The 24,794-nt window shown below is 42.0% G+C and overlaps 1 protein-coding gene across 1 annotated transcript; it reads left to right on the forward strand.

Annotated features, from left to right (window-relative positions):
• The first annotated feature begins 2,659 nt into the window (after positions 1-2,659).
• SPDL1 (spindle apparatus coiled-coil protein 1) lies at positions 2,660-24,794 on the forward strand. The gene is made up of 12 exons (XM_037057740.1): positions 2,660-2,831; positions 6,852-7,032; positions 10,905-11,081; positions 12,265-12,459; positions 13,038-13,187; positions 13,287-13,385; positions 13,463-13,573; positions 15,866-16,006; positions 18,829-18,932; positions 19,518-19,705; positions 22,282-22,612; positions 24,235-24,794. The coding sequence occupies exons 2-12, from the start codon at positions 6,874-6,876 to the stop codon at positions 24,380-24,382; spliced, it is 1,803 nt and encodes a 600-aa protein (XP_036913635.1). The 5' UTR covers positions 2,660-2,831; positions 6,852-6,873; the 3' UTR covers positions 24,383-24,794.

The raw sequence follows: 24,794 nt of genomic DNA on the forward strand, positions 1-24,794 counted from the left end.
GGAATTTAACCAGTAAAGGGGCACAGTATTGGAACGATGCACCTTGGAGGACAGTATCTGTTCAGGGCGAAAGGAGCAGAGCAACAGGGCTCACCAAGAGTTGAAGCTGGTGCTGTGCACAGCAGGACCATGAGAGGCTGCAGCCTGGGCTGCACTGTCACTGTCATTGTGACTCATAAATAGTCAAACCTGCCTCCTTGTATAACCACAGTGATTCATTTTATCACACAGGGGACTGGGACAATTCAATTTCCTGTCTTCTCAGGTGGCTCTTCTCTTTCCTTTTTCAGATCCTTGCTCTCCGTCTGTTTCATGAATTTGTACAGCCACTAAAACCCTGCACATAGGGTCCCCTCCCCTCCTCTCTCTCCTCTCTTTCTCCTCCTTCTTCCTTCTCCTTCTCTTTCTCCTCTCTCTCCTTCCCCCCATCTCTTTTCCTTAATCCCTGCCATTCTCCGGGTTTCACAACCTTGAGTACAACTTCAAACATTTTATCTCCTGGGACATCCTCTGAATCAGGAAACTTTGTAAATTAATTCAGCTCTCACTTGAGAATGTTGTGTCTTAGACTCTTGGGCTCGTTCTTGCTTGACCCCCAAAAGACTAGCTTGGAGTTTTCCTTCATAATATGAAGGGACAAGAATGTCTACACCATTCTCGGAGTAGGGCTTAGTGCTTGGAAAATGCCCCTTCCACTAAATTCTAAGTTCCCCAAGGACAGAGGCTATTCACCTGTGGCACCAAAACCAGACTTAATCAGTTCCTGTCAAAACATACACAGCTTTCAGTACAAGGCAACAGTATTTCTGATCATCAGAACAGTGATGGCTATTGGTCATAGTGAAGAAATGATGATGGTCAGTTTACCGTATTAGTCTACCCCAGTTTTGAACAGCTATAATATTAGGAATTTACTGATGGGTGTGGGGGGTTGTTTTACAGCATCAGCTTCCCTTGCTCTGCTTGGTGAACCCACCATTCTACGTGAGGAGGCAAAGTCACATCTCTCGTTATAGAAATTGATAACGACACATACATGTTTTTTCCCTGATCTTTGACATTTAGTGCGTGGTTCGCAGACCTCATCTGGGCTTGAAGACCTGCGGCTGGGACTGTAGTTAATTGTTTGTCCTCTTTTATGTTTCAGTTACTTTTTTATTTTTCAATTACAGTTGACATTCAATATTATATTCATTTCAGGTGTTTAAAGTTCAGGTGAACCTCCGGCGATTTATCCCTAGTGGGGACATCTAGAATTCATCTCACTTGTGACATCTAGTGGCCAGGGGTGGGAGTGGCTCTACGTCATCCGGACAGTTCCTAAAGAATGAACTGAATGATAATATGGGTAGCTTCTAGGATTTTGTTAATTACCTTCAGTGCACACAGTCAGCCCAGCTCAGTCCTTCATGACGTGGCCTGGCTAAATCACAAATAAAAGTCTGCAAAGGAAACCGAGAAGAGGAAAGTAAGGAGGGTGAGGCACCCCCAAACCTAAAGGGAAACTCAAGGAGAGCCATCAACTCTGCCCAATGTCAAGATAGACTCGAAAACACATCATCCGTGAAACAGTAGCTAGGATTCGAAAGTGCTCCTTTAATGTTGGCTATGACTATTTCTGATGACTTAAATTTTTGAGTAATGAATAGGCATCAGGTTTACAAAACATAAATTTGTTATTTAAACACACACCCACACACACGAGCTTGGATTCTAGCAACAGACCATGTCAGTTCAAATTTTAATTCTATCACTGGGCCAAGCCATTTTTCTTCTTGGGGCTTTGTTTTCCTCTGTAGAAAAACAGGATAACAGTACCACCCTCACAAAGCTGTTAGAGAGCCTACGTATTTCGCCATGATAATGCACTCCCGTGTATAATACTCACTCATGTTTTTGGCCCAAACTTTCAGGAAAAAAATCTTTCATTTTTCTTAATTCAATTTTAATTGATTTATATTTAGAAACAAAACTGCTTCTCTTATACCAGGGTATCATTTTTTTTGCATGTGGAATATCGTCATTGCCTTCTAGAGTTACAGTTTTAACGAATAGGCATAAATAAAAGAATTTAAAACATTTATATAGATATAGTTGGTACTACCCATGAATAACGCGCATCCTTATTTTTCCCACAAAAATTTGGGCAAAAAAGTGTGCATTATACAGGGTGAAATGTGGTCAAGGGACAATCCGTGAAAACTTTGCACCCTACTGGCAGGCGGGGAAGGCTCACGTGTTAACGCCATTATAATAACTACCAGTCTGTCCTCTAAAGGTGCCTGAGACTCTGTCCCGCTGACTCAGATTCCTGCAACCCTGTAAGAGGTGCCAGCGGTGAGGCCCCTCAAAGCACACTCTGGCCAACGCGCTGGTGGGGGTACGAGGCCGGCACATCTCAGAATTACCCACTGCCTCACCTTCCAGTGACACAGTTTCTCCAGAAGGTACTGTAGCTTAAAAAAAAAAAACAGCCCCGCAACCACAAGCTGACACCCAGAGCACCCATTCGAGGCAAACTTGACGAGACGAGCTGCGCCTAAACGGAGCCCTCAGCCTTCCAACCGCACCTGCGCAGTCTCAACACGTGGGCGGGGCACTCAGTGGGACGCTCTAGGTTTTTTTCCTGACTCGCGGCTGGGGCGGAACATCTCGTGAGAAGTGCGTATTCTCGCGAGAACGGCATTCAAAAAGCCCTGGCGCTTACTCGGGAGGTCCGGAGTGAATGGGTTGATGTCTCTGTGCAAAGTTGAGCTACTCTCCGGAAACTGGGCTCGGTGAACTCTCAGCCCGAGCTGCCTCCGGCTGCAGCGAGGAGAGGAGTGCTAGAGGTAGGGGCGGAGGGCCTGGAAGGAGTGCGCGTGGAGAGGAGCGGTGGGGAGCGGCGTAGGAAGGGCTTCTGGCGGGGAGAGAGGAACTAAGGAAACCTGGGACCCGGGTCTGGGCCGAGGCCCTCAGCCAGAACAGCAGCTTCTGCGGAACCCCGAGTGCTTGTACACCAGGTTCGGAGTCGGTTTCAGTTTTCTGTTGGGCCACCTCGCCGCGCCCCGCCTCCCGCTCCCCGGGGAATTCTGTATGAAAATGGAAAGCCTGGTTGGCTGCCTGGGCCTCCGGAGGTTAACAGACGCTAGATCTGCGCGGTCCAGTTTGAGAAATGCTACAAATGTCAAATACACAGTGAATTTCGAAGACTACACAAAAGAGGAATATTTCGTTCAGAATTTTATAATGATTATGTATGGAAATGCTAATATTTGGGATGTATCGGATTAAGTGACATTATTCGAATCAGTTTCAGTGGTATTTACCTTTTTTAATGTGTCTCCTTGGAAATTAAAAACCACCTGTGTATCTCACATTATATTTCTGTTGAACAGCGCTGCTGCATACACTGCTTGTGGGATTCTGCCCCAATTGCTTTTCACCCGTTGGCTGGTTTAATCTTCTTTAAAACTCGTAGGTAGATGTTATTGTCCTTATTTTATGGTGACAAAACAAGACATTAAATAAATTGACCAAATACTACTCAGCCGTAAGAAACGATGAAAATACTGCCATTGGGGACAACATAGATGGACCTTGAGAATATTATGCTAAGCAAAAGAAGTAGGTCTGAAAAAGCTAAGAACCATATGATTTCACCCTTTGTGGGATGTAAAACTGAAACTCAGATACAGACATGGTTACCAGAGTGAAGCGGGTGAAGTGGGGGGAGTAAAGGGTGAAGGAGGCCAAATCTATGGTGACAGAAGATGATTTGATTTTGGGTAGTGGCCATACAGCACAATATACAGATCATGTATCATAGAAATGTACTCTTGAAAAACTCACTCCAATCAAAGGGAAAAAGTCAACGAGTTTTCCAAGTTCAGTAAGAACTGGGCAGCCTGAGCCCCACAGCTTCCAATCTCCCAAATGCTGTGTGCATGCATATCTCCGAGGGGCAGAACAAAAGAATGGTTAGAGGCACTGGGCCGTGGAGCTGGGCCCTCCATCCCATGCCTCATTGCCACTTAGTAGCAGATAACCTTTAGGCGAGTTACTTAACCTTTCTGTGCCTCACTTTGCAAATGTGTAAATGGGGGAAATATCTTATTTTTCCAGGAGCAGTCGAGGATTAAATAAGATAAAGTATGCAAAGCACCAGGCCCAATATCTGGCACATATTAGCCCTAGTTGTTCTTCAGCTCTGGCTATCTCTCTTTGCAGATCAATAAATTAACTCATTCATTAGACCTCTGCTGACGAGTCAGTTCCTCGGGGAACTCTCTCTTGTCCAGATTCTCCCCTGCCCCACCCCAAACCAGTGCGTAGATTGGGACGGTTCCCTTGTTAGCATGATACAGCTCCGAGAGCACGATATAGCTCTTTCTGTTGCACTTAATCACACTTGTAACTTTACAGTTCAATGATTCGATTTAATGCCTTTCCACCCATAGACTGTAAGATTCAAGAAGGCAGGGTGATTATCTAGCTTTGGGGTCACCACTGTGTTCTCAGCAATAACACAGTACTTGGCACATGATAGGAGTTCCAGCAAATCCTTTGAATGAATGAGAGCCAATTTTCTTCTTCTTTGGACATTATGACTGGGATGCCTAGAGGCTAGCTCTGTTTTCTCTTTGGTGAATGTTGATAACTCAGGCCCATCACGAGAATAAATGAGATAATGCATTCGAAGCACTGTGCCTGGCAATATTTTTCCTGATGTTGTTTTTTTGTCTTAAAAAATAAAACAAAATATATTTGATTCTACTTCTCCTCCAGCTACTACCCCATGGGTCTGCTGTATTGGGCAGCAAAACTGTACCTGCCGTCTCCTGTCCTGCCATTCTTTGTCCAGCTCATTCCAGTCGGGCTTTTGACCCCTTCTCTCCACCAGAACGGCTCTTAGGGTCATGACAACCTCCGTGAATTCAAGTCCAAGGCCAGTTCTCAGTTCTTACCTTATGTGACTTAGCATTTGGTGTAGTGCATCACATGTACCTCTTGCATGGACTTTTGTTTATCAGCTTGGCGGGCAACACATGCTGTTGGTTTTATTGTTACCTCACTGGTCATGCCTGAGTATACTTTTCTTCTTTCCTATCTCTTATCAGGGCTCATTCCTTGACCCACGTTTGATGTCAAGGCTCAAGGATTTATACTAATAACTCCAAAATTTATAAATTCAACACAGACCCCTCTCCTACTCATGGAGCCAACTGCTTGCTTGGCGTATTTCATGTCACTTAAGCTCCTGATTTTTTTTCCAAAACAATCTCGACTCACAGTTTGATGTGAGTAAACTCCTCAGCCGATGGCAAATCCATTCTAGTTGCTCAGGCCAGAGACCTTGGAGGCATTTTTGACTTCTCTGTTTTTCGCACATCGCACATTCCATTTGCCAGAAAATCATGTTGATTTTACATTCAAAATATATGCAGAATTCGACCATTTCTCACCTCCCACGCAGCCACCCTGTGTGAGCGGTCATCTCGCCTGCTCTTCCTGCATCCAACTCGCTACCCTCCGAACTGTTGAACGTGGCAGCGGAACGATCCTTTTCAATATCTCCGACCTCTGTTTCAGACTCTTCAGGGACTTCCCATCTCACCCAGAAGAGACACCCAGGTCCTTTCAGTGGCCTGATCTGCCTCCTGAGCTAAACTCTATCTCATTCATCCTTGGGCTTTCTTCCCTGGTAGTGCTACCCCTCTGCCTGGAACACTGTTCCCCAAAATAGGTGCATGGGTAATTCTCTTACCTGCTGCAACGCTTTGCTCAGAAGCCACCCGGAGGCCTCCTCCCACTCCAATACTTATTTTAATTCCATCCCAGTAATAATACTCACACCTCTTGTAAATTCCTGTGCCCTGTTCTTTTTTTTAATTTCTACTTTCTAATTATTTATTGTATTCTAATTTATTATTTTGTTATCTTTTCCCACTGGAAGGTAAGCTTCACGAAAGAAGAGGGGGGTTGTTGGTTTGTGTTTCTTGGTGGTGGTGGTTTTTTGGTTCATTTGACCTATGGTATATCTGACATGCTCAGAGTAGAGCCCAGCATATAAGTCACTCAAGTAGTATTTGACTCACTGAACTGCAGGCATTGGGGAGCACCTTAAAAATGGCATGTTGCTCTTCGAAGGCAAAGCTGAACTTGAATGTGGCCTAAAAGGCCCGACACCGTTTTGGAAAGGACGTTGACTGAGACTGAGTTAAAGTGACACGTTTCTGTATGCATCGAAGCCCTTGCTAAGAATCTAAAATGACAGCGGGGCTCTTTAATTGCTGGGAGCATGGCTGCTGTTTTGAGGGCCCTCTTATAAATGACTAGGAAAACACCAGTGAGTCTGTTTTCAATGACACATATTTAATGTGGCACATCTAACGCGTGCAGGAAGTTAACTCTGTTGTGAAAAACCGCGGACACCAGAGCTCTTCCTTCAGTCAGTGCTGTTTTTTTCTACGTTAAGTAGCAGGCATGAAGTTTGATTTCTTTCATTCCTCTCTTACCTGGTTTACCTGTATAATGCTATAATTGGGAGACCCATCCTACCTTAGCAGACAAGGAAACTCAGCACAAAACAACTAAACAGTTTCCTTGTACGGCATCTTTTAGAAGCAAAATGAAATGTATTCACCATTTTCTGCTCTTTTTGACTTGGTCTCAAATCAGGTAATAAAGTCGTCAGACACCCTTAGAAAAAGAATGTACATGCGACCACTTAAAAGCCGGGAAGAAAATCTGTAATACTGTGTTTTTATATGGCAGTCATAGTAAAATATTTGTATGAATATACGTTCATCGATACCATTCCCTGGAGTCTTTTGTTTAAGCTGAAGTACTTGTACTTTCTCTGTTTGCAGGAGAGAGGAACAGGAAGAAGTCATGGAGATAGATGTCATCGCAGACCTGCGGCGCAAGCTCAGAGAGGCTGAGGAGGAGCGGCTGAAGGCCGCGCAGTACGGTTTACAGCTGGTGGAGAGCCAGAGCGAACTGCAGGCACAGCTGGACAACTGCCGTAATGAAATAGTGACCATAACTGAGGTGGGACTCCAGACGCCTCTGTCCATAAGCGTGTGCTTAGCTGTTGGAGATTTGTGCTGTCTAGCAGTTACTATTACTATTATTTGTCTTGTTTTCTGAAGAATTTAGATCTACTTCCCAGCCAGCCCCCTCCCCAATAAAGAGGGATGAACGGAATGAATTCCTAATGTGCTTTCTGACCCAGGGTGTTCTGAGTTTGGAAAATCCAGTTATGATTACTCTCTTCACCACATATTAAGATTTTAGATCTTGTTTTGTCCGTAATCTTCCTGGGCGACCTCACTTGCATCATGGCCTTAGATAACATCTGAATGCCCTGTGTCACGACACCAAGTTCTCGGTTCTCCACTAAAGTCTAGACTTTACTCCACTGTATATTCCACTGCCCACTGATGGGCATCTCAAACCTAATGTAAACTGAAGAGTTGATTCTCTGCCCACTGACCAAACATTCTCTCGCCATTTTCTTTAGCCTATTTACTAAATGTATAACATTCATCCAGTTGCTTGGGCCAGAAATGTAATGGTTTTACTCAATATCCTTTTTTTCCCCTCTTCTTTTTTGTATTTAATCCGTTAGTAAGCTCTAAGAACTTGACCTACAAAACACTCAATTACGTTAACGCCAGTCTGGTACAGACCGCCATCCTCTCTCCCTAGACCACTGTTGTAGCCTTCTAACCAGGTGGCCTGCTCCCTTATTTCATTCATTCTTCATACACAGCAGCCACCTGGTTGTTGAAGAATACACAAAAGATCATATCACACACAGCCCTCTAAAAAAAACACACACTGGCTTCCCATTACAACAAAATCTGAGCTCCTCACCTGGGTTTGCAGATATCTGTGTGACCTGAGCCCTGCCAAACTTACCTCTCATCGCAGACTACTTTCCCTTGTCCTTAGCTATAAGAGCCCTGTCTTGTGGGCTTTGCACGAGCTGGTACCTCCGTCTGACTGGTTCGGGCCCCACCCACAGGGGTGGAGTTCCCAGCCTTCACGTTTCGTTAGATGGCACCTCAGCAGAGAGCCCTTCTCCTGACTGTATTGTAAAGCCGCACCATTCACTCTCAGTCCCCTGCAGTGCCGATTATATCCCAGTCACAAGTACCACCAGAGAGGGCGCTGTTCAGCCTTGTTCACTGTTGCGTCCCCAGTGTCTGGCACACGTTATTAAAAGAATGAATAAATCAGTTTTATTTATTAAGTGCTCAGTAACATATACATTTGATCTCAGAATTTATGTATAGCAGGTAAATCACTAATGGCAACTCTTATTTTTTAACTTTTATTTAATCTAATTTTATATGATTTTTAAAAAATATTTTATTGATTATGCCATTGCAGTTGTCCCATTCCCCCCCTTCACTCCCCTCCACCCTGTACACCCCTCCCCTACCATTCCCCCCCTTTCATTCATGTCCATGTGTCACAAGTTCTTTAGATCCTGTATTTCCCATAGTATTCCTGCCCTCCCCCCGTCTATTTTCTACCTACTGTCTATGCTACTTATTTTCTGTACCTTCTCCCCACTTCTCCTCCTCCCGCTCCCCTGTTGCTAACCCTCCATGTGTTCTTCATTTCTATGGTTCTGCTCCTGATCTAGCTGTCCTCTTGGTTTGCTTTTGTTTTAGGTGTGGTTGTTAATAACTGAGTTTGCTGTCCTTTCACTGTTCATATTTTTCATCTTCTTTTTCTTAGATGAGTCCCTTTAACATTTCATATAATAAGGGCTTGGTGATGATGAACTCCTTAAATTTGACCTTATCTGAGAAGCACTTTATCTGCCCTTCCATTCTAAATGAAAGCTTTGCTGGATAGAGCAATCTTGGCTGTAGGTCTTTGGATTTCATGACTTGGAATACTTCTTTCCAGCCCCTTCTTGCCTGTAAGGTCTCTTTTGAGAAATCCCCTGACAGTCTGATGGGAACTCCTTTGTAGGTGACTGTCCCCTTCTCTCTTGCTGCTTCTAGGATTCTCTCCTTCATTTGAATCTTGGCTAATGTAATTATGATGTGCCTTGGTGTGTTCCTTCTTGGGTCCAACTTCTTTGGGACTCTCTGAGCTTCCTGGACTTCCTGGAAGTCTGTTTCCTTTGCCAGACTGGGGAAGTTCTCCTTTATTATTTGTTCAAATAAGTTTTCCACTCGTGGCTGTTCCTCTTCCCCTTCTGGTACCCCTATAATTCGGATGTTGGAATGTTTAAAGATGTCCTGGAGGTTCCTAAGCCTCTCCTCATTTTTTTTGAATTCTTGTCTCTTCCTTCTTTTCTGTTTGGTTGTTTCTTTCTTCCTTCTGGCCCATTCCCTTGATTTGAGTCCCGGTTTCCTTCCCATCACTATTGGTTTCCTGGGCATTTCTCTTCGTTTCAATCAGTTTAGCCTTCATATGTTCCTCTAATTTGTGGCTAAAATCAACCAATTCTGTGAGCATCCTGTTGACCAGTGTTTTGAACTGTGCATCTGAAAAGTTGGCTATTTCTTGGTCACTTAGCGTTATCGGCTCTGGGGCTTTAAGTTCTTGAGTCATAATGTTTGGTCTGTTTGCACCTGTTTTGTATGAGGGGCGGAGCCTTAGGTGTTCACCAGGGCCGGGCAACCCAGTCGCTGGGTTGTGAGGCTGTACGTGGGGGCGGGGTCAGAGAGGGGAAAAAAAATGGCACTTTGTTCCGCTCCATTCTCTCTCAGATTTTTGTCCCCTCTGCGGCTTCCCACAAGCAAATGGGGCCCCTCTGGTGCTGGTTCCTGGGTGTGTGGGCCCATATACTCTCCAGGACCCTGTGGGTCTTTCCAACAAACTCTCTGTGAGCCTGGAGCCTCTCCCGGCCCCTCGACCCCGAGAAAGTCTTTCCAGTTGGTGCTTTCAGGCTCTAATAATTCCCGTCAATGGGGCCCTAGCCCGAGCGATCTGTCTCACTGCTTACTCCTTTGCTTGGTTTATCTGCCTGCAAATGTGTGACCACAGTCAGCCAGCTGCCCTGTGCACTCACTGGGTCCGCCCATGAGGATCGGACTTGGGATCCACCACCCCACGCTTGGGATCCGCCAACCACCTCCACCCTGGCTCCTGAGTCGGTGGACTGAACGGTCTTTCCAGCCCAACCGGGCTCCACCGCTGACTCCGTCCCTCTTACCCGTCTGGCTGGGTGGTTTGTTGTTGTTGGACTTCTGTACAGTTCAATTTTCACTGTTTTGGCTGTGTTTTTATTTCTAAAACTTTGCTGTCTTTAAATTTAGTTGTGGGAGGGGGCACAGTGTTTCCACCTACGCCTCCATCTTGGCCGGAAGTTCTTATCTGATTTTTAAAGCTTGTTGAAGGAGTTGGACCCGATGCCCCTTTTTATCTTTAAACTTTCTTGCCAGTAAGCAAAACCCAGGTTAAACACTCCTTTTGTCTCCACACTGTGTTCATTCAGCGAGTCATTTGTGAGCGTTTCCAAGGGCTGACTTCACATTCCACTCTACCCCTCGTCCGCTGTTGCTTCCTTTTGTCCAGAACTGCAACTGAAGCAGATCATTCTGAAACTAAGTAAATCTCACTAGGAAAATTTAAGTGCTATTCATTTTTTTTCTAGCAGAGATTACTCGACACGTTGACATACCATAGTACACTTTTTACTTCCTTGACAGGGTATAGAAGTAATTACTGAATCACTAGAATGTAGTTGAACATAGTCTTAAATTACCCCTCGAGGGGGTTAAATTTTTTAGACTTATTAGCTGCAAAATTATTCCAGATTTAACCCGTGATCATTACTTGGAAAGCAGCAAATATATAAAGCAGGAATGAAACAGTCAAAGGTGAGAACTGCTTATGTGTGCTGGCTTTAAGTTTTTCTCATGCGATTGAATTGTAATTGAATCTGCTTTCAGAGTTATGAACAAGAAAAATATACTCTTCAGAGAGAAGTTGAGCTCAAGAGTCGAATGTTAGAAAGTTTGAGCTCGGAATGCGAAGCTATAAAACAAGATCAAAAAATGCACCTGGAGAAACTAGAAGAACAACTGAGCAGAACCCATGGACAGGAAGTGAATGAACTAAAAAATAAGGTTTGGATATCTATGTATTTCAGAACAAAATGTTCCGTGCTTATGCAGCAATCTGTAAACTTCAGGTGATGAGGGTTTTCTTAGCACTAGCTACGCCCAAGAGCTGAGAGCAAGAGCGCTATCATTGTAATGTGAGGGGAACGCGAGTGTACCTAAGGAACTTGTTTAAATAGCATTCCACTAGGGAGATACAGTTACTTAATTTTAGTAACTGGATATTTTCAGTCTTGCTGATGTTCTCAAATCACTTGGGCCCCAAATTTGGAACGTTATTTGCCGTCTTTCACTTATTTCTCACCTAAGTTCTAAGAATTTGACCTACACACCACCCATCCACACTAGCCACTCTAGTTCAGACCACTGACGTTTCTCTCCTCTTCTTCATGGTAGCCTGCTCCTCTCATTGCTGTTGTACCACCGACCCTTCACACAGCGGCCAAAGGTGTCAGGAGTGCAGACCCACCCTGACTACTTAGGTGGACTGTTTGTATATTTGTAACAAGACATGTCACTTCACAGACACCTGAACTCGGCCAAATGCAGAACTCCCAACAGTCTCATCATACACTGTGTTCAAGTTAATCAGTAGTGTTTTCAGAAAGATGGCCCCATTTCCGCAGAAATCATTTAGTTGAAATTTTATTTCACATTATGAAAATAGAAAAGGGAAAACAAATCAAGCTAAGCGGCTGTTTTATAAATAGAAAAGAAATATCAGGATGTATTCTAAGAGTGTCGAAACCCTATTGAAGGTAATTCAGTGGAGCTGATCATCGTAACCCTGAACAAGCAAAAGCTTTTTATTGACAACAGAAACCAGGGAGCGAATGGTGGGCTGGTGCTGAAGTTGTACCCACGCGACTGAGCTGAGGGCTGTGATGGCCGTGTAATCTCCCACAGTTTTACGGACGAGGGGTGACACCGAGACAGATTGGACCTAGGCCTGGCCCTAAAGCTTTATCCTTCTGCTCTTAGTTAGTTCATTTGAAAGCTATGGATGCTAGTTTTCCAAGATTTGCAACTATGTGACATTTTATAAAGAGTTATTAAGTAGTTTTGTTCAGGTTGACTCTCTTCCAAAATAGTTACCCTGCAGATATCAGGACAAGTTGTACAATTGTGTGTTCTGATGACCCTCGGTTACCTTTTAATTAACAGAACTGCCCTTTGTTTTAAACTTCAGTTAGAGAAACTGAAAGCGGAACTAGATGAAGCTAGGCTTAGTGAAAAGCAGCTGAAGCACAAAATCGATCACCAGAAGGAACTCCTGTCTCATAAGGCAGAGGAAATGCGGGCGATGTCCGAACGCGCACACGAAACCTTGTCCTCAGAGGTGCTCACCCTTCAGGTGGAGCTGACGGAAGTGGAGAGCGTGAAGGTGATTGTTACGGCATATGTGTTCTCAGGTTTTCTTTGTTTCTTGCATGTTTCTTACATGTTTTTGTAATAATCCTTATGAACTAGTTTTAAGGCTGAATTATTTTTTGGACTAACTGTGATCTAACTGAAAAAATGTTTTACAGAGTTTTTAAGTAGATGACTTCATGCATAATGAAGCTTTATGTACATGATTATGTAAGGCAGACTTTAGATTAATGAAACTTCTGGATGAATTTAGAAACATTTACTCTGGTTCTAGTTTGTACCATTAAAAAATAGCCCAATATAAAACGTTGCCTTGGAAGTCAATGTGCATGTGAATGTACCTTTTTTCATTGCAGGCAAAGGTTAATTAAAAACTAAAGCCTTAAATTTATAGAAAAGAAAGACAGTCTCTAGAGCCTTATGTTTTGTTCCCTACTGAAAATTTAGTACCTTTTATTATTTTACTGTGTACCTTAACACTTTAACTAGTTTTTAAATTTCAGGTGTGAATCATTGCTCATAGATAAACTGAGAAGCAGCTAAATAAAAGATTATTCAAGAGCTTCCTCTTTTTCAATTTCTGTTGAATAGACCACCCTCCAAGAAGAACTGAATGAGCTGCAATACAGACAAGAACAACTGGAACTCATTAATTCCAATTTAATGCGCCAGGTCGACCGGCTCAGGGAAGAAAAAGAGGACCGAGAGAAAGAGGCAGTTTCTTACTACAGTGCCTTAGAGGTGTTGTGATTGCAGTAACGTCGCCTTTTCCCATTTGTAATATGTTGTTTTCTTGCTGATCTGATCTCTATTGGCTAAATTGTTTCCTTCTGAATTTAGAAAGCTCGTCTAGCAAATCAAGATCTTCAAGTGCAATTAGACCAAGCCCTCCAGCAAGCCTTGGACCCCAACAGTAAAGGCAACTCCTTGTTTGCAGAGGTACTTGCAGACCTTCCGTTGATTAAACGGGCATTTCACTTAATTCAAGCATAATTAGTCGTGTGAATATCCTCCAGGTGGAAGATCGAAGGGCAGCAATGGAACGTCAGCTTATCACCATGAAAGTCAAGTACCAGTCACTAAAGAAGCAAAATGCATTTAACAGAGAACAGATGCAGAGAATGAAGGTACAGAATCATCACCGTCACCAAAACAGGGTCACTGCACCTGTTTTGTATCAGCATTACATGCATAGATATATCAAAGAAAGCATCTTTTCCTTCAAGGAATGTACTTAAAAATTATTTCTAGAACTGCATGGTTTTGGAAAATCAATATTTTAAAATTGAGCAAAAGATCCATTTACATTTTTAAAAGTACTATAGTAAAGATTGAGTTGTGTGTTTAGTATCCATTGATTTTTCTTTTAATTGTCACCCAAGGACATGCCTATTGATTTTAGAGAGCAGGGAAGGGAGGGAGGGAGGGAGACAAACATCGATCAGTTACCTCCAGTATGCACCCTGAACAGGGATTGAACCCACAACATAGGTGTGTGTGCTGACTGGGAATCGTACCTATAACCTTTCCGTGCATGGAATAACGCTCCAACGAACTGAGCCACACCGGCAAGGGCTGATTTATGTTTTAAAATGGTTACTTAATAGCCTTGCCTGATAGGAATAAATCTTTCTCTGTGGAGTGGGAGAAAAAGAAATTTTTTTTTTCCTTGCTGTGGGCTTGGTGTCTTTCTGAGCATAGCCCCACTTCCACTAAAACTACCTCTCATTATTCTTCAGTTCTCCCCCAAAAGCTTATAGATAGGGTAACATTTGCATTTCCTTTCCTTGTAATTTCTCAAGTACATAGGCCCTTTACATTTTAAGGGTTCATTGGTCATCATTTTAGTCAGATAGACGGTAACAGAAAAGCATGTGGAAGTTGGAAGGATGTCAGTGTTACACCAGCCTGATCGCTGATCCGTTGTGCCCCAGTCTCCCGAGGTGGTGACTCGAAGTCCAGAAGGGTTCCTACCTTTTGTTTAGGATGATGAGGTGTACCAACGAAATGGGGAAGGTCAGGGTTAGATGAACTTGGGATTGATTTTCATTCTGTCATTGCTGGCTGCAGGACTTTGGTCAAGTGTTTTTACTTTTCAGAGCATCGGTCACCTCATCTGTGAAGTAGAGATGATAGAACCTGCCTCTTAGAATTGCCCTCGAGTTAAAGGAAAGCATAGAAAAATGCTTGCGTGGCCCTTTGCAAATAAAGAAGTACTGACTTGAAAAACAATAGCTGTGGCTTTTATTTCTAAGAAGTTTGTGCTGCCTGGTTCCCCAAGGCTCTCCCCTTTCTGGGAATGATTGCTTTGTAAATAGTCTCACACTTGCTCTGTTTGTTTTTGTGTTTGTTGGGCTCCTACGTTATTAATCTCCCAGCATGCCCATGAGATCCCGAACTGTCTGGAGACACGGGCAGCATTCTGGATCTTCTTAGGCTGAGTGTGTCCAGCATCTGTTCTGAAGCAGAAACAAAAAGTGGACCTTTTAAAATAATAGAAGTAATATTTCTCTCTTCCTTGTAACCATACCTGCCTCTCGTCATTGTTTGCTTTACTCAAAACTCTCTTTAAATTGACACTTTTTAGATCTCCAGAAATTTCTGGAGGCAGAAAGAAATACTAGGTATAGATTTTAGCTAATTTCCTTTTAATTGCTATGCAACTCGAGGTTTAGGTGGAGTCATAATTAGCTAAGTTGACTGCTGCCCTTAAAAATAAACATATTTATATTGAATATTTCCTTAGTGTCCTTAGATTGCCTTTACCCTTTGCTTTCCATCCTTGTGCTTTAGGAATGTGCTTTAGCTTAATACTTTCCCCACCTAATACTATTGAAGTTAATTAAAATCTGGGGGGAACCCCATCATACCCTAAAGAGAGTGCGTATGCTGAACACGGTACATCATTTGTCCGGGCTTGTTTACCAGTTAAATGATGTACTTCCCGAACACAGCCAGGCGGTTCAGTTAGTTTCTCAGAAGTACAAATAATTGTTATGGACTTCAGATATCCCTCATAAGTAGTCAAAAATAAGTCACTAAACTTATTGACATAAATGTTCCCAAATTATTCAATTATTAGACTAGAAATAGCTAATTAGCGCTGGCTGGTGTGGCTCAGTGGCTTGAGAACTGTCCTGTGAACCAAAAGGTCACCAGTTTGATTCCTGGGCAAGGGCACAAGCCTGGGTTGTAGGCCAGGCCCCCAGTTGGGGGTGTGCAAAAGGCAACCAATTGATGTTTCTCATATTGATGTTTCTCTGCCTTTCCCTTTTTCTGAAAAGAAATCTTTTTTAAAAAAAGAATAGCTCATTAGTTTAATTTCTAAAATGAATTCAGAGTAATATTGTTCCAAAAATAGAGTCATCAGAAACTTCCTTTCTCTCACTCAATTTTATGGGGGGATGATTTTCTTCCAGTTACAAATCGCCACATTGCTGCAAATGAAAGGGTCTCAGACTGAGTTCGAGCAGCAGGAACGGCTGTTTGCCATGTTGGAGCAGAAGAACGGTGAAGTTAAACATCTATTAGGTGAAATTAGAAATCTGGAGAAATTTAAGGTATGTGTAACACCTTTTAAGCATGCAGTTAAATGTTGGTTTGAATATCTTAATACTTTTAACTTGAATTATGGTATAACTCAAGTGAATTCTTTGTTGTATAATTATGGTTTCAGTTGAGAGTGACCAATATTTAAATTAATTTTCTCTTCAAATTTCTTTTTGCTTTTTACTGATTTCGACTGTTGGTAGAGCCAGAGTAAACCTCCGACTTGTTATTACGTGTAAGTTACAGCTTACAGCGCCCTGTCTGTACTGTGTAACCCAGTGGACGTTACTGTCTCTTAATTTTGAGTCAGCGTTAGATACACAGACTACTCCTGCGCGTCCCAGAAACGGAATCACGCATTCTGTGCTCTTCTGTTCGTCTCCAACTCAGCCTCCCCCCAGGGGGAGTCGTTCCTCTACTTGCATGTCATCAGTGGTGCATTGTTTTCCAGAGCTGTCCTGCTCCGGTTTTTAATGGGCACACGTATTAAAAACTAGAAGAACAACTGAGTAACGACAAAACACCGGAGTTTTGTCACATTTCCCAACATTGTGCAGCAATTGGAATGCGTAGAAGACTTTATCAAACTACTGCTTAAAAGATGGTTGACGTCAATTCAGATTCCCAGAAAAGTTGTACGGTTATTCCTCTATACCCCTCACCCAGATTCCCTGTCAGTTTTATCACATTTGCTTTATTATTTTCTCTGTCTCTCTCTGTATGTATATTTTTTTCTTTAACACTTGAGAGTAAGTTGGACCTCAACATTACTGAAGTTTCTTCTTTTACATAATCACGGTATGATGATCAAAATCAGAAAATTATAACATTGATAAGAGAATTAGTTACGCTGCCTTATATACTTTACCAGTTACTGCTATTGTCCTTTATAGCAAAACAGAAGTGCCCCCAGGGCTTTCCTTTCTCGGGTCCAGTCCCTGATCACACGTTGTATTTAACCGTCAAGTCTCCATAGTGTTTCTGAATCCGGACAGTTCTTGGTCTGAATCTGTCATGAACTTGCGTACTTTGAAGAGTGAGCTGGTTACTTTGCAGGTTATTCCTGCTTTGTGTGAAGTGATTAGAATCAGGGTGTGTATTTTGTGCAGGAGTAGCTTCTCGGTCCCAGTGTTTTCCTGGCTACTCTCGCATGTTTGTGTTTCTCTATGAATATCTAGTATAGCTCCCCAAAAGCTTGCTGGTATCTTTTATTAAAATTATGTTAAATTTATAAATTAACTTTGGGAGAACATACATCTTCTCACTAACTAGAGAACTAATTAAAGTTTATAAACGACACATTTTTTAAATATTAATCTCTTAGGCATATTAAGTTGTAGTCAATAGTGGATTATAAAGTTTTAACTGTTTGTAACCTTCTTTCTTTCTGTAATAAGAACTGTTGAAAGGACTTTTGGTTAANAGATGGTTGACGTCAATTCAGATTCCCAGAAAAGTTGTACGGTTATTCCTCTATACCCCTCACCCAGATTCCCTGTCAGTTTTATCACATGTGCTTTATTATTTTCTCTGTCTCTCTCTGTATGTATATTTTTTTCTTAAACACTTGAGAGTAAGTTGGACCTCAACATTACTGAAGTTTCTTATTTTACATAATCACGGTACGATGATCAAAATCAGAAAATTAACATTGATAAGAGAATTAGTTACGCTGCCTTATATACTTTACCAGTTACTGCTAGTGTCCTTTATAGCAAAACAGAAGTGCCCCTAGGGCTTTCCTTTCTCGGGTCCAGTCCCTGATCACATGTTGTATTTAACGGTCAAGTCTCCATAGTGTTTCTGAATCTGGACAGTTCCTTGGTCTGAATCTGTCATGAACTTGCATACTTTGAAGAGTGAGCTGGTTACTTTGCGGGTTATTCCTGCTTTGTGTGAAGTGATTAGAATCAGGGTGTGTATTTTGTGCAGGAGTAGCTTCTCGGTCCCAGTGTTTTCCTGGCTACTCTCGCATGTTTGTGTTTCTCTATGAATATCTAGTATAGCTCCCCAAAAGCTTGCTGGTATCTTTTATTAAAATTATGTTAAATTTATAAATTAACTTTGGGAGAACATACATCTTCTCACTAACTAGAGAACTAATTAAAGTTTATAAACGACACATTTTTTAAATATTAATCTCTTAGGCATATTAAGTTGTAGTCAATAGTGGATTATAAAGTTTTAACTGTTTGTAACCTTCTTTCTTTCTGTAATAAGAACTGTTGAAAGGACTTTTGGTTAAATTTGCAGCACATCAATAGGCTGGCTAATGTGACTTAGCCTTACGCTCTGAAAAGTATGGCTTTAACCAGGAAGTTTTAACCTGCAGTCTTTAAAGTGGTAACCAGTTTTTAAGCAGTTTTATACCTTTTTTCCCCATAGAGAAATCATACAGAGATGCAGTCGGAATCTCAGAAGAGTGGGCACCAAAAATAACTAAGGACCTCCACTGTCTTTTTCATATTTTTCTAATTTACGGCATAAAGGCCATAATTAAACTCAGTGAGTGTGTATTTCTAACATTTTAAAAGGAGAGGGAAACCAGAGGATACGGGTGGTGTCAGGAGCCTCAGCTTTGCACAGGCCTGGGTTCAGATCTCTCTTCTCAGTTTACTTGCCTGCGGCATCTTAGACCCGTTTCCTTGTACGTGTGGGAGAGATGCTCGTTCTTATATCCAGTTCAGGAGGTGAATGAGGTGAGTGTCTGGTGCTTAGCACAGTGCCTGCTGTGTGATAAACGTTCAGTAAGCGGTAGCTCATATTATTATTAGTAAACATACACTCACCTAATCTGTTACTTATTTTAAATAGTAATTATTTTTTTATTTAGAGTTTATATGAAAGTATGGAATCTAAGCCTTCAGACGACTCTGGCGCTCTGAAAGATACCACCTATTACACAGATTTACTTCAGATAAAGCTCGACAATTCAAAGTAAGTGTTGGTTGGATAGGAAGGTGGAGACGCTTGACTTGTGTGTGATAAGTGGTATTAATGACTACACATTTTTGTTTTAATACTGCCAAAAGAAAATCCCAAAAAGGAAAGCAACAAATACCTCTGGGCATTAAGTGAGATTTGGTCAGGATATAGTTAGTGCTGATTATTGAAGAAAAAATACTTTCAGTGAATCATTAAATGTTTCTCTTTCTTTGTTCAGCCTTTTAGATTGGTGAGAGAAAAGAACTTTATCGTGGAAAATGTTCTTACGATCTAAATTTTTCAAGAGTAAATGTTGTATAATTTTAAATTTAGAGGAATTTATTTCCACATGAATAAATATGGAAAGACTGTTTCCCTCCTTTGTCCATGTCCTTTGGAGGGTGCAGGAGGTTTTCATTTTATTTAAAAATGCCATTGTTAAAGCTTATGCTTCTTTCTTTGTCACCAAATACCCCAAGGAAATGTCATTTTTTACGAAGTTCAAATATATAATAAAAGATTTACTCTAACAGCTACACCTGTTTATATTATGTTATTTTAGTGTTTCTTGATTCCCCCCCTTTTTTATTAATATAGCAAAGAAAATGAAAGCACTAAAGGTGAATTGTCCATACAACGAATGAAAGCCTTATTTGAAAGCCAGCGGGCTCTGGATATTGAGCGAAAACTTTTTGCCAATGAACGATGCCTCCAGTTTTCCCAAAGTGAGAATATGAGACTGAGAGCTAAAATAGACGAGTTAAAACTGAAGTATGAGCCCGAAGGTGCGTATGTCTCATACATGTTGTCTTTTAATCATGAGAAACTGAGAAGTCGTACAAATTTTTTCTTACAGTAGCTTTATGCAAATCTCATTACACACTAATTTGTGGCTATGTCTCTATACTTAGTAAAATCAACTTACTCCCACAAAATGTAGGAAAATTCAAAGAGAGCTAGGTACTGGGTGTGCGTGACTCGAAATGAATAGGTATTCTTTCTGATATTTGTATAGTAGAGCCTTGCCATTTGAGACTTTTCCATTTACGATTGCAGCTTCTTGTGTAACACCCGAGTTCAGTTTTGTTGAGGCAGCTGATGTCTGGGGCTATTTCAGCCAACACTGCTGATGGGAAGCCTCAGCTCATGGAGATCGGACAAGACAGGTGCTTAGTCTTCCCCCGGATGAAAGCCTGGAAGAGGCATCCCGGGCCTGGTCAGAGTGTCCAGCGGCACGATGTGGCTTTGTTTGTGTTGTTGCTCGGCATACGTCAGCAGAATTTAGCCATGGCTTCATCTGCCTACAAGAAAAGTCGAGAAATGCAGTCTTGATACTCAGGGTCCATGTTCCCATCTGAATGCTGGGGAGTCTGTTGTTAAGGAAGAATCGTGGGGTGGATGTAGGGAGCACCTAGCAAGTAGAATCACTTAGAAAATACTCATCTTGCAACACCACAGAGAGTGATTTTACTGCATGTAAATTAAGAAACAAAAGGCCAAAGGTAAAAAAGTCTAAGAATATGATGGTTCTTACACAGAGTGTTGTGACATCTTTTAGCTTGCAGATTTTCAGCAGTGTTTGCCCCTACACTGTTCACGCATCTCAGCAACAGTGGGGAGGTTGTAGCAATAGTAAACGTTTTTAGTTAAAAAGGCTTCTCTCTCTCTCTCTCATCCTCTTCCTTTCCCCTGGTTGTAATAGGCTCTCCTGATTGAGAATTACCCATTTTGTATTTCAAAGGCTGCTGAACTGAAGGCCCCTAGCAAAGGGATTGAGGCCGTGTAATGAATCTAGATGATGTGGATTTTAAAGGAGCAGTGAAAGAGAAAGGGAAAATAATGACTTTAAAACATCAGGGTAGAGCAGGAGGACCACCCCCACACTCCACCATGGTTTCTGCAACTTCACTAAAGGTTTGATTTTGAAAATGGAAGACACATTGGTGTGAGGATAGGGAAGACATACTAGAGTGATTAATTCAGTGACTGGATAAGGACCTGCATAGGGACGGGGTGATGTCACACATGTCACATTAAGCAATGGGGGTAGAAGGCTATTGTAGTCATCTGCCATGAGACATGGTAACATGGTTTGAATTGGGGACATATCCGTGGTAGAAGTACTCAGGTTTTTAATATGCTTCGTAGGTGGGGCTGATAGGTACAAATTACCATCTTTAGCGAGGGTTCTTTTCATTTCATCCTTACAAAACACAATATTGCGTGAAGTGGGTACTTTTAATTTCCATTTTAAAGATAAAGAAAATCTCTGGGAGGTCAAGTGCTTCCCCAAGGTCATCCAGCTGCGAAGTGGGTGTACTTGCAAAGTAGGTGTAGTAGTACTTGGCCCTGGATTCCTTGACTCTCGCAGCTGTGTCCTTCCTCCTCCCCACACTGAGCTCTGATGATGCCCGTGCAACTTTTACCGCAACACCAGCAAAGAACAGTTAAGTGTTCATAGAGCCAAAATACATTGAGTTACTGAAGAAAAAATGTACAGCCAGATAACCTATAATAGACAAAGTTAATGGAATCCATGAAAAAGAAAGATAAAAAAGAGATTATATATGAGGTCTGTCCAGAAAGTATCCAGCCCTGTGATATGAAAAATAAGACATTTATTGAAGAAGATACAAGAAACATTGTACACAGGACAATAATGCCTCAGGCCCCTTCAAAGTAGGCACCTTGGCACCTCACACAGTTCTCCCAATCACCATCAGCTGTCCTGTCATATTTCCCTAAATCTCATTGACGATCTGAAGTCTCTTCCCTTTCGAGGGTGATTTTAGTTTTGGGAAAAAACAAGTCGCAGGGCACCAAATCTGGGCTGTAAGGGGGCTGAGTCACCTGAGTGATTTGATGTTTCACCAAAAACCTGCATGAGACGTGATGCGTGAGCAGGTGCATTGTCATGATGAAGCTGCCAGTCAGTAGTTACCTTAGCTGCGGCCTTCTGAATCACCCAAATAGTTTCTGTGGAGGAATGCTCAAGCTTAGTGCAAAATTTCATGCAGGTTCATTGCTCTACTTGCTCAGTCATTTTGAATGCAACAGCCACACAGTACACATGCTCACTCAATGGCATCTACCACCCCCATTGACTGGTACAGTTCACACATGCGCATCCTAGTCCACCCTCCTTGGCTGTTAGGTTACACTGATGTTGTGCTAACCGTTCTCATTATATTAACAATGGTTGGACTTGTTCCAGACAGACTTCATATTTTAATAAGGAAATGACTGGGTTTTAAAAGATTGGTGAAAGGAAAGGAAAAATGCATTACTAATTGTACCTCTTTATGTGATTGTGCCTTTGATTTGTTAACTGGATGTATTTTTGATGATTTTTTATTCTCAGAGAAAATGGAAGTACCCATACTCAAAAAGAGGCGTGAGGTCCTGCCCGTGGATGTAAGAACCCCTAACAATGTGCATGTCCACAGTGCCGCGGGGGAAGAAGTTCCTAGATCACCACGGCAGAAAGAGGTGGCCCAGTCCTGTGCTGGCAACTTGGAAGGGAACAACGTGCAGTTAGAAAAGACAGTCTCTGTAAACACACCAGGAGGCACGCTCTCCCCTCGTGCAAGTCTGCCCATGAGTACTCAGCCCACGAAGGAGAAGAAATGTGTGAAACTTAGAGAAGTTCCCACCGAGAGTGCGAGAAGCGGACACTCCCCCTGCTCTCCCAGGTCAGTGCGCTCTTCCACCCACGGCACAGGGCAGGCTTCTCTGCATCTCTTCTCTGTCGCACCCGAGCCCGGCTGTTCCTCATCTGTGTTCTCAGTGTTGCGTGCGGCACAAGGTCTTCTGACTGCCTTCAGCATTTTGGACACTTAAAAACACTAAAACCCCTGGCTGGTATAGCTCAGTGGATTGAGCTCAGGCCTGCAAACCAGATGATCCTGGTTCGATTCCCAGTCAGGGCACATGCCTGGGCTGCAGGCCAGTTCCCAGCAGGGGACGCAATTCCCGGCAGGGGGTGCACGAGAGGCAACCATACATTGATATTTCTCTCCCTCTCTCCTTCTCTTCCCCTCTAAAGATAAATAAATAAAATCTTTAAAAAATTCTTAAAAAAAAAAAACACTAAAATGATTGCGAGGGAAAGGTCTTATGCATAGGGCATTATTTTTAAGTTACACTTTTCTGTTCCATGAAGCAGAAATACCAGTTTCGTACCTCTCTAAACGTTTTCGTGATGTGGATAAGTGTGCAGTTATTGTTTTCCTGTTCAAGAGCAGCCACGAAGGAAAAATTAACTTATCCTTTAAAATGGCTTTCCACTTGTCTAAGAAATTTCAGCCTTTAGGAGACTCTTAGGGAAAACTTTTTTATGTCTTTTGAAATTGTTTATCCTGATCTTTAAGAATGGGCTTCGATACCTATTTTGACATTTTTAAATATCAAAGGTAAATTTATTTTCATTTCACATCAGACTTCAGATCTAGTTTCTGCATATTTGAACTTGTGACTAGTGTCAAGACACGTATGTCTGTAAGAATTCATGTTTTAAGGGTCTCGGCCTTTAAAAAAATAAAATAATAGCTCTCAAAAGGTAAGAGAAAATGAATGGAAGGGAAATGTCTCTTCACTGTTTATTTTTCTTTAATTATCATTCTGTTAGTTGAACCTCAATTTGAGGGGTTTTTTTAAATGTAATCTTTTCTGTGTTTTTTCCATCACCATTGAGTCCCCTTATACCCCACTCTCCCCAGCAGTCACCACACTGTTGTCCGTGTCCGAGAGCCCTTCTTCCTCATTACTCAGTCCCTCTGCTCCGTAACCCGCGCCCCACGATCATTCGTCCTGCCGTCCGTCTGTGAGTCTGTCCCCATTCTCCTTGTTCCGTCTGTTGGTTAGATTGCACATGTGAGCAAAATCATATGGTATGTGTCTTAACAGACATGTATTTACATAGCCCAGGATCTCATGTTATTTTTATCTTGCATTTTGCCTTCTGTATGTCCTGCTAACATTAAACTATAACATTGTAAGTTTTTTGTTAGGTATGCTTATTATGATAGGTGCTCTCATTGTATTTTAATTCTCTAATTTAGGCTTTGCTATGACTCTTTATCAACCTTAAAGATACTTCTTTAGACATTTAAAAAAGTAAGTCTATTGACATAAAAAGAATTTTTAGAGAGTCAGTGACTTAGTTTTCTTAATGGTATCAGAGTCAGTTTTTTTACCTTATATACATAAAAAAATCGCCATGTCTTATTAGAGGCCCATTATACTAGAGAATTATTTCTCCTTGCATTTTTCGTTACCACACTTGAATTCAGAGTGGATGCTTTAATGCCTATAGGTTAGATGCTGAATCAAAGCTTCAAGCAGAAGTTAAAGAAGGGAAAGAAACTGCAAGCAAGTTGGAAAAGAAACCCTGTAAGAAATCACACCCTATTCTGCACGTGTCCTCCAAGTCCACGCCGGAGACCCAGTGCCCTCAGCAGTGAAGCCCGCTCTTCAGTAAGAGGAAGGCATGACTTGCCCAGCAGGGGGCTGTGGGGCTTCACTCAGATTGTCTTTACCTGAAGAAGACCAGCTCGCAGGCTCTTTGTTTCTACTCTTTATGCCTAGACCCGGCCTGTTCATCCTCTTTGACCAGACATTCTGAATTTGGTAAGGACTCTAACCAGGGGAGTTCCCTAAGTGACAGTCCTTCACGGAGCTTCTATGTGAATGGCGAACACCTGAAGGGAAGTATTGTTATAAATCTGTCGAATTGCCTGTGTATTTTTAAGTGATGTTATACACTTGGAGCCATATGTTGTACTGTAACTGCGTTTTGTCAGTGTTTATGGCACCTATGTCCATCTTTATATGTTTAATTCTAAACTTTCTAAATAAAGATTTTTTCCCTTTAAA

Source organism: Sturnira hondurensis, unplaced genomic scaffold, assembly GCF_014824575.4.
Source record: "Sturnira hondurensis isolate 20B ecotype Veracruz unplaced genomic scaffold, ASM1482457v3 Scaffold0009733, whole genome shotgun sequence".
In the NCBI taxonomy this organism is placed as follows: Eukaryota; Metazoa; Chordata; class Mammalia; order Chiroptera; family Phyllostomidae; genus Sturnira; species Sturnira hondurensis.

Excerpts from the sequence above, each read along its gene's own strand:
- SPDL1 (XM_037057740.1), top strand. The coding sequence starts at position 6,874 with ATGGAGATAGATGTCATCGCAGACCTGCGGCGCAAGCTCAGAGAGGCT. Across the intron at positions 13,386-13,462 it reads GCAACTCCTTGTTTGCAGAG|GTGGAAGATCGAAGGGCAGC; the intron begins GTACTTGCAGAC and ends AATATCCTCCAG. Across the intron at positions 16,007-18,828 it reads GAAATCTGGAGAAATTTAAG|AGTTTATATGAAAGTATGGA; the intron begins GTATGTGTAACA and ends TTTTTTATTTAG.